The 10,825-nt window shown below is 28.9% G+C and overlaps 1 protein-coding gene across 3 annotated transcripts in view; it reads left to right on the forward strand.

Moving 5' to 3' along the window:
• The first annotated feature begins 497 nt into the window (after nucleotides 1-497).
• Nucleotides 498-10,825, forward strand: part of LOC106462733 — a 22,597-nt gene continuing 12,269 nt past the window's right edge. The window contains exons 1-5 of one of the 3 annotated variants that reach the window (XM_013922679.2): nucleotides 498-661; nucleotides 4,827-4,960; nucleotides 7,250-7,300; nucleotides 8,667-8,739; nucleotides 9,118-9,256. In XM_013922679.2, the coding sequence (XP_013778133.1) occupies nucleotides 602-661; nucleotides 4,827-4,960; nucleotides 7,250-7,300; nucleotides 8,667-8,739; nucleotides 9,118-9,256 (457 nt within the window). In that variant the 5' untranslated portion in view covers nucleotides 498-601. Of the gene's footprint in view, nucleotides 772-4,826; nucleotides 4,961-7,249; nucleotides 7,301-8,666; nucleotides 8,740-9,117; nucleotides 9,257-10,825 lie in introns of all 3 variants that reach the window. The other 2 variants (XM_022390061.1, XM_013922680.2) reach the window with 2 other exon arrangements.

The raw sequence follows: 10,825 nt of genomic DNA on the forward strand, positions 1-10,825 counted from the left end.
CTAATGTATAATGACAAGTAAATTAATTATAATTTATTTTCTCCAGCTTTAAAAAGATGTTTAAGTCAAAACAATCAGTTACATCAATCTTAAATACAGGTTATTTATTTTATACTAATTAAAGATGCAATTGAATTATGTAAGTTATTTAGCAATGTTATTTTAAATTTAATCTTTTTGTGAAAGGGTAGCTTTAAGAATATTATTAACTGTACATTTCCGCAACTTTTTAAACGTGTACATTTGCTACTTTAGTTCAATGAGAAAATCATATTTTAAATGAATTAAATGATTGATTCTCTTTCTACGTTTAGTAGAATCGTGGTAGTCAGTGTAAGGCAACACGTGGTGGATATAAGGTATTCGGTTATCAGCGTTTTGTATTATGTGATTAGCATTTACACTAAAACTGTTTATGAAATGTTATTAAATACATTTTAGAGTATTTATTTTGTATTATTATAATTAATATCAAACTTCAAAGCAAGAGTAGTAAGCATTAATTTATAGGGGTTTGCCAGGACCAGTAAACAAATGAGTTAGAATCCAACTTTAAAATTTTGTACTGTACTCTGTAGATACAGCGGTAACACTAACATGCATGCAGTGTAGCGTAGTGACACCGTACAACCAGTGCAAGTCTGAATTACTTAGTTCTAGGGTAAATATGGCTGGATTTGGCGTGTTGAACTTCACTTTAACTTTTAAGGCAATCATTCGTAAATGTATTAATCATGTAATAGCTATAATATAATGATCATCAATGTAATTGTAAGTTATAATCTAAGTTATGATGACGTATGTTACATATAATTTTGTAATGATTAGTAGTACATCACTACTAGTACTTACTAATACTGGTCAATGTTAGGCTTAGTGTAATAAAATCTACAAAACAAACAAACAAAATTGATATAGTATCACAATATTTGTGATAATCAATAGTGATTGATTGGTAGTAATACTAATATTATTAATATAACGTTGATGGTAGTATCAAAATTTTAATCTATCACATTTATGTAACAAACATGTCTTACAATTTACGATATCTTCAATAAGGGACTATATTTGGTTTTTCAAGGCTCTCTTTGCATACCCACCCTTGAGAAAAGAAAAACTACCACTAATTTTTCATGAAATCATTGATTCCTCTATTAAACTCCTGTAAGTGTAATTTGTAAAGTACAGGCTTTTATTACTACTAATGCTAATTTATTCTGTAAGTGTAAGTCAATCACCCTGTTGAAAAAAAATACAACTGTCTTAACACTTAACTGGTGCCTAGCCTGTCTTTTTCAAATCTTAAACTTGTCTTCTCATCTGACATTATTCTCATAATATAGCACTTTGTAAAGACTGAAGGTCAGTTTTATATTATTGGATATCCTAACATGAGTGCTGCATCATTGTAACTTCTGTATTGTTAGCTAGGCCTGGCTGAAAGGTCAATTTAATAAAAATAATAAATATATATAAATGTATAATGTTATGAGATTGAAGATATTTAGTCTAAACATTTAGGTTTTTGTGTTATAATCTGTTGTCATTCTAGAATGAAAGAGGCATAATTTATATTTATTTACTAATTTTTTATGGTGGTTATGAGATCCGTCAAATCTACTGAAGCTGTACAGAGATTCATTACTGAAAATAACAGATAATATATAAAGTTTTTTCTTAAGAAATATTTGATAACTATCTGGACATTATAAAGATTTCTCATGTGAAATTTGAAAATTTTTTGGTGCATAAAATATTTTTAATCTTAAAATGAAAATTACTTTGCATGTTGGATAGACAACATGTGAAAAGAAAAAAAAAGCATGAAAAAAGCATAGCTTTACAAACTTTAAGACTTAATAAAAAAAATTTTTATTTTGAGTATGAAAGTGTTGCAATGTTTACTGATAATCTACCAAATTTTGTTAACATATGTTTACTAATGAAAGTTATAGCATGAAAATTATAACAATTACAAAATAGTTATGGCAGAAACCGAGCCTGTGCTGAAAGAGTTAAGAGACTGATCAACCATTACACCACGATCCCTTTCTTTTATGACACTGTTAAGGTTATTCTCATTCAAATTATACTTATAATTCAAAGCAGCAACATCCTCCTCACAACTAATAACACCCAAGACCTTAATATCATCAGCAAATATAAGTACTTTATTGACCATTCCTTCATCTATGTTATTGATGTAAATAAAAAAGACCAAAGGTCCTAAACTGAGCCCTGAGGTACCCCACTTGTGACATTAATCCAATTTGACTAAACTATTTATAACAACCTTCTGTTTTCTTCCATCCAGCCAATCTTCTATCCAATTAGCTAACTTTTCCCCCTCACATCTATAGAGATAATGTTTTTTACAAGCCTTTTACATGGCACCTTGTCAAATGCTTTCTGAAAATCCAGATATACTGAATCTACAACTGTAACCTTTTCAAAGAATGTCAAAAGATTTGTAAGGCAAGATTTTCCTTTAGTGAAACAATATTGACTGTCTAATAAAGATCTAAACTTTGTTAAATGACTTTGCAAAGCATCTTCTATCAGATTTTCCAAAACGTTTCCCACAGCTTATGTAAGACTAATAGGCCTATAATTACTTGGACAATTTTTATTACCTCCCTTGTTACTTACCTGATGGCAGCATTAGATCAGAGAGAAAAAGACCCATTTAACTTTATGCACATTGTAATGATGTGAAGATAACAATGTAGTTTTAGTTTATTTAATGGATTGTTTATAAAGTTCTAGCTCCTAATGAATACTGATTTCTATTTGTGTTAACATGATGAGCAACATTAACCCTATTTGGACTGGCATGTTGATGTGCACCCATTTGTTTTGTTCTCACACTTAAAATGTTTAACCTAATTGTATGACATTTGGTAAAAATTTTCTGTGTAATATATAGTGTTTGTTTGGAAAAAAATTATTTAATTTGGTTTAGTATTTGTGTCATCTTGTAGGTTGTGAAGTTTTGTTTTGAAACTTGTTTTTAAAAATATTAAATACTCTATTATTTTTAGTTTTTATATTTTATTTTATGCTTAAAATCACATAAATGTATCCAATAAGTTTATTTTTTCAATAAATCTGTAATTGTTTTTTGTATGTTGTTCTAATAATGGTAAGCTCATTTTCTCAACTGTTCATATAACCTCTTGCATATAAAAGAAAGTAACTAGTTAAAAAATATGAAATAGAAAAATAAAACTGTATTTTTTTAATAATATTATTGATCAAAAAGTTCCATTGTATATACCCAGTTTAGGTCTGACGTGTTTTATTTTCATTAATTTATGTTACTTATGTTAACCTGTTGAAGTAGTTATGTAGTTGGAAAAATTGACATAAAACAGTGACGAATAATAAAAGCATTGACTGGTACAAAAATATTATGTACTTTCATCTTAGGACTGTACTGATATAGGCAATATTTGTTTACTATATTTTTGGTTAACCTCAATTTTTCTTTAATAATTATAGTTTGTTTTCAATAACTAATGAGTTCTTGTACTTGTATGAGTTGAGTAATAATATATCTACTAATACACGTGAATAACAAGAAAATTTTTTCTTCCGAAAATTTTGCCATCATAGAACCACAAGTGTACCTTACTTGTAAGTCCTAAATATCCTTGCCTTGTATCTTCTCTTGTAGGAATATTTTGTAGTTTTAAAATACAAATAATACAAAAAAGCTATTTGGAACAAAAACAGTCAAAAGAATGTGTAAAAAACAACAACTTAGGTTTATGACTTGTTTCTAAGTTTTGTAAACTTTGTAGTAGAATCCTTTGTTTTCCATTACTCACTTTTTTAAGAAATTGTACATTACTGCATAGCCAAGTGTTATTCACTTTATAAGTATACAGACAAGAATGTTTTCCATCCATCCATGTTTATCCATTGATTCTATCTTGTTTGAAGGCTGAGATCTGTTATTTACTGTCCAACCCGCTTAGATATTTTTAAAAGTTGTTTTTGGAATAGCATTAGAATTACTGCAAAATCCGATGTTCTCTTGATCCTCGCAGAGCTGCCCACTGGCTCCAGAAGGGTTAAGATAACTGTTTTTGACTTGTCCTACATGCTGCATTAATTTATTTTACTGTTAAGAGTAGAGTTGGGCATTTTAATTGACTACCTAACCTATGAGCAGTGATTAGATTGATTAGTGTCATGTAATGTATTAATTGAAATTACATTTAAGTTGATTAATCAAAGTTATGACTAAATTAATTGTCAGGAAAAAATCAACTAATCTAAATTAAGATTTCTGATTATTATTACTATTTTTAATTTAACTAACTTCCAAGAAATTTAAATATTGCTTTGTGCTTGTTGTTAAGTACAAAAGCTGCATAATAGACTATTTGTGCAATTGGCTGGCAAACCCTGCTGCCAAGTTTGTTTTTTTTTCTTTTACATACCAATTTTTGAAGAGCAACATACTAATTTATTGATCAAATCTACTCAACAAATAGCACTGACTGTGTAGCTTTAGTGAAGGGTGCAAGGAGAGTTTGTACCTGCGGTCAGTGTTTGATTTTGAACTGCATGCATTGTTTTGTGTGTAGTACTGAGTGAAATAACCCAATTATTTATAAAGATGCAAGGTCTAGGTTATGGTATATTAAACTGAGGTGGATCTTTTTTTTATTTGTTTGCAAGTATGAAAATATTTCAAACAACCATTGAAAAATCATATGTGTAGGCACCATCATTGATTTAGTACACAGTTTCTAAACCATTGGTCTGCAGATTGGCAATGGTTTGTCATGTGAATTTCTTATTTCATTAATAAGTTTATCATGGATACAAATGAAATGGAGAAAAAGAAGAATGATCCTTGGTGGAAAGAAGTGGAGGAGTTAGCTCTAAAATGTCTTGGGAATTCTGTTCCTGTGGATCTACATACAGCCTTACTTAAACTTCTTCAGTAAGTTCCTGGTATTCTATATCATTTTGAGGTTAAAAATTGTTTTCCACATTTAGCCTTATGTAAGACACCATTTTCAGTTTTTTTAGCTTTATACATGAATGGGAAGGTCAGATGAGTATGTCAGCATTAACAGAGGCTTGAAAATATAAATCAAATTCTTTCATAATGAGAAATTTCCATTTTTTGTGTTCCTTGTAATAAACGTGTATTTTTGAAGTCATCGAAATCTGTGGGTTCTACTATAGCGTGCAGTCTACAAAGATATTTACACTATAGCGTGTCATCTACACAGATACTATCATCATCACTGTTTTAATTTTTGTTTATTTACAATTGGTGCCAGTTATTATAAATAATGCTTTTAAGCTGATAAAGTACAAAATACCATTACATAAAGTTTTGGGGGCAAATATAATCGGAATGAAATAAATTCCAACAATCAAAACTAGCACAATTATAACCTAGATTTAAGGTACTTTATTGGAACACGCAACTTATTAAATTAATATTATTTGCTGAACAAAAATGTGGATATATATATATATATAAATGATTTGGCAAGAAATTATGTTTTAATGAATCATTCAAACAGTGTGGACTTTATGCTATGGTATAAAAGACTGTTTAGTTTAGATATTAGTGATTAATTTATTTTTGTGAGTGAATATTTTATTATTGTTCAGTTAAAGGCAGACAATTGTTGGAAGTTTTGTTAATAATTCATTGATTTAGAGTCTTTCGAACGTTTCGTGCAATACAATGACATCGAGAATATAGAAGGGGGAAGACGATTAAGTGATAAAGATATAAATTGTGTGAAACGAGCAAAAACAGCAGACAGAAAATAGCAAAAAAGTGTAAAGTTACAGGCCAAGGAATAGTTTGGCATGAAGTTAACTACCAAAGTAGTGATAGGCCTAATGATTGACACAGGCATAACATTTAATATGTTAGAGTAAGACTAACAGTAGAAAAGGAGCTAAGAATAATAATTTATTCCGTCAAAGCATGGTTCTAAATAATTGAATCAGCCCAAGTGCACTTTGACAAAAGGAACAGGGGATATTTCGAGGAAAGAAGACCAAACGATTACGGTCGCTCGTACAACAGTTGTAAGTGAATCACACATAGAATACTAGTGCGATAGTAATAGAGAAGATAGTTTGGCATGTCAACTGCAATTCTAAAGTAATTGAATAGGCCTAAGTAGACTTTTTGACAAGAAGAAAACTACATATATAATGTTTATGATATGCCTGTAATAGGTATAGTGTGAAGACTTTGTTGTAAATACATGTAACTTGTTCCGAATATATATAAATTGAACAATAAAGAAACAGCTCGCACTTCATCTGTTTTCAAAATAACATACATACATACATACATATATATATATATTATTTTGAAAACAAGTGAAGTGTGAGCTGTTTCTTTATTGTTGAATTTATCGCTAACAAGTCGCAGAATCCTAAGCCCAACAACAATACAGTATACATTTATACTATTAAGAAATACATGTAAAAACTTTTTATTTTGACAAAAAGATTGTATTTTATATTCTGACAATATTTTTGTAGATTGCATGCTATAGTAGCACCCAGTTTTATGATTATCTAAATTAAAATCTATGATGTTATTAGTAGTAATAGTACTTTCCTTCCAACTTGGTTATTATGAGTTTTTTTTGCAATTTAAAGCACCTTAATGTTAACTTATTTAATTGTGCTTGAAACCTCAGATATTTTGATCTGTAATGTGTGATAAATAGAATGCTCTGAGTTTAAGGAAGTTGTTACACCACTGGCAAAAGTCATTTTTTTTATATTCAGTATTGTTTTTAATCACAAATGCATTATTTTATTAAAAATGTTTCTTGAAGCTTAATATTCACTTAGCTGATGGTATTGCAGAAGCATTAAAATAACTGACCACCAATTACTGTGTAAGCCTGTGTAAATAGAATTGAACCTGTTATGAAAATTTTCTGTGATTCCACTAGTTCTATCTGTAATAGTTTATTTTATTTACTTTCTACTCACTTTATATCTCTGAAACTGCAGAAATATACAAGGCTAAAGCATGGGTTTAATAAACAAGCTAATTTAATATATATTTTTTTAATTGCAAGTTTTTGTTCTGCATGTGTTTGAACCTACTAGACCATCTTGGACAGATTACAACTAGAGCTATTGGTCAACATTTAATTCTTTAAACAATTTTTTGAAGTCTTCACAACGTATTTTAAAGTTTATTTTGTTATTTGTATCTTGTGTGTTATTATTTTAGAAAGGCCAGTGTTGAAGCTGATAGGTGTATCCAGTTGCGTCAAGTGAAAAGGTAAAGTTCCATTAACATCCAATAAACAGCTAGAATATATATTCATAACTTACCACAACAATGTTTTCTGTACAGTAATAATGTACAAACACACAATTCAATGCATGCCTATACAGAGGTTTGATTACATTATTTTAAATGATTTTTAATATGCAAATCAGAAAGTCATGTGAAAGTCAAAGCCAATATAAAATTAGAACTACTTTTCAACATTTGTTGGTAAAGAGTGGTCCAACAGTTGGCAGTGGGTAGTGTTGACTTGCTGCCTTCCCTCAAGTCTATCACTTCTAAAGTAGGGATAGCTAGCACAGATAGCCCTTGAGTAGTTTGTGTAAAATTCAACAAACAAACAAACTGCTGAAATGGGAACTGGGAAGCCATCATTCTTGGAATCAAGATGGATTTCAGAAAGCTTGGAGGGAGGAGTAGTGTATTTTTATTATCCCAACAGCCTTACAGTGGAGTGTTTTGCAATGGAAACTATGCTACAAGGCTATTGTTAACATATATGGTCATTAGATGGAATATGACTGGATGTGTAGACGTATTGCAATGACATAATGTGCTCCAAAATCATATTAATATAATATATTCATTCTCACTGTATATCTTACTCAGACATTTTATGATGAAAAACCAAAGCCAAAAACATTCTGTGAATAATTTTTATAGTCTTGTGCTTCAATTTTGAGATAATTTGTTATTTTTTATCTGAATCTCTGTGAGAATGGAACATGTTATCTTATGTCAATGTGTATAGAATTGAGCTAATAACTAGAAAATTTACTTAAAGGAAGTTTCTTGTTGATTTTAGTCATTGAATTATTTTACTGGTTTTATGGCTATTAGCTTCATATTTCTCCTTTAAAAAACTTCAGTACTAGCAAGAATATGATTTTATACCTTGGTTTCTCACTTTCTCTTCAGCGGATCTTCTTTCATTTAGATACAGTTTGTCGGTAATGAAGAATTAGAATATGATTGAATAAACTCGCTAGATTATTATTAGTGAAAGGTTTAATGCAGTTTTATGTTTGTATTTTTTGCTTTTGTTTTCATACAAATGCAAAAAACACAAAATCTTCACTTTTTTTTTAATCATGAGATTTTTACAAATCCTTGCTTTTGCCACCACCATATAATTCCTCAAATTACAAAGCAAATTTATTTTGGATTTTTAGCTTTAATATATGCATCATTTGGTGTAATTTTAATAGTTAAATTTTTGAGTCATAAAATAAAATTTTTTGAAGCTAATTTCTGGAATAAAGTCAATTGTTTATATGCTTTTAATTGCTAATTTGTGTTGTCATGACAGAGTTTGATGATGTGTTATATTACTAAGTGACTTTCTGATGTTTTATAGATCAGAGAAGTTGTATGAAATAATGACAAGTTTCTTCCTGCACTTTCATGTCAAAAACTCTGCTTTGAAGAAGGTTGGTTGTTATATTTAAGAATTTTAATAAAAAATAAGTTGTCTGATCTTTAACTAAAAAAATGTTTTCAGTTTGAACAATACGAGATACATATAATTAAGTCAAATAGTTCTCGAATTCTTTATTGTATTGTTATTTTGGATTTTTTTTTATTCTTGATTTCAATAACTTATTAAATATGAAAGTTGTTCTACCCAAAGTCTGTTTCCTTCATATTTATTTTTTAGTAGTCTTATTGAATACAGGTTCTTTATTACTATATTCACTATTATTAATATTTTAGTATGGTTTATAGCTGTAAAGCAAAGATTGTTTCAAATTGCATTCCAAATTACTTTCTCACAATTTAAATTAAAGTTTTTCTGTTTTTTTTTTTAGCTTTTATCAAGTCCTTGTTATGAAGACCTTTTATCAGCAATGTTGTCTCTCACTGTTGATCTGCAGCTCTTCCTTGCGAGTCAAGACAATGTCAGGTGGCACCAGAATAATGCAATTAGAGATGTACTACTGTACTTAGGTAAATGTTATAACCTACACATATTTGCTTTTCTTTTCTATGATTGTGAACTGTATTAATTATAGTGTAAGATAGCAAATTCTACTTTTATTGTATGGTTTTGTTTATCATTCATTTATAATTCCTTATAATGCACAGTTCTATTATGAAGTTTTAGTTGCATGAAAGTGCTAACTCACCTTCTAGCTAGAGCACATTGAACTTGAGTATGTTTTGTTATGAAACTGACACAAGCTTCCCCTAATGGTGACGTAGAGATGTTAAACTTGTAAAAGATTATGTAAATTAGCTGGTCACGTGTGATGTAACCTCATGGTCTGACCACTAAATAAAACATTTGATTCTTAAACTAGTTAGTTCACAAGATATAGTTAGAACTCATTGTTATTGATTGTTGCTCGATATTGTTATTGATCTTGAGAGGTGGTTTAATTTTGGAATATTGTGTTTTTTCTTCTTCTGATTCTTTTTTCTAATTTTTTATTTATTAAAATTAATAACATTGATATTTATGTTGTATTGTTTATTAACATTTTTATAAAGTTCTCACCAGACATGGGTTTATTGTTTTGGATTTTTAAGTAATAAAATTTGTATTCCTATTGTTTGGAAGTTTTATTATAGATTTCTGTTCTTGTTAAAGTCTAATAAATTGTTTTGACCCTCGTTGTAGCAGCATTTTGATATTGTCTACTGCAATAGATTTAAAATTTAAATACTCATTGTTTATGACTTGTGTGTGTAATTCACCCATGTGTTTCCATAATTATTTCGAGTATTGTCTATACTTCTGTTTCTCTTAATTTGAATCTTGGTATATATCTGTTAAAACAATTTTAAATGATATTGGTCAAAGCTATTTGTCTGCAACTTTGGCCTCATATTTTTCTTTTCCTGTCAGTGAACTTAACCATTTTTTCTGTATTTCTATATACTGTGATGCTGTTTCTGTATTTGTTTATATTTTGCATTATTGTTGATGTCAAGCTCTAAATCATATAATTTCTCCATAAATTATGTTCACAGGCAGTCATGTGTATGTGTAATGGCTTTATAATATTACGTTGGCCAGGAATATTGTAAAGCTATATTAATATTAATAGAAGACATTAGTACAGTCAAAGCAGTATGTTAGCTTTAAGTGACTGATTTTTTTTGTATATGTTATGTGATACAAATGTAATATTTGATGTTTAGAAAATGCTGGTGGTTAGTTTTTGAATTTGAATTGTTGCTATTAGAGAGTTCCTAATTATCAATGTTTGCATACATTTTTTGACATTTAAAATTGATGAGTGATGTTTAATAAAAATTGTTACTGTTACATGCTATTTATAAACACATCACAAAAAACGAATGTTTTAATTACAATATAAACGTAGACATATTGTGAAACGTTTTTTTTTGTAAGCTAATTGTATGAAACTTGGATAAAGATTTTTAGGGTTAACTTGATATTACTTAATTTTTCAACAAAATGTCATCAATCATAAAGTTGTTGAATTTTGAGTGGGACTAACTTTTTAAAGTTATTGAGATTAATATACTTTTTTTACTGATTGACCTTGA

This window comes from Limulus polyphemus, unplaced genomic scaffold, assembly GCF_000517525.1.
Source record: "Limulus polyphemus unplaced genomic scaffold, Limulus_polyphemus-2.1.2 Scaffold1233, whole genome shotgun sequence".
NCBI classification, from domain to species: Eukaryota; Metazoa; Arthropoda; class Merostomata; order Xiphosura; family Limulidae; genus Limulus; species Limulus polyphemus.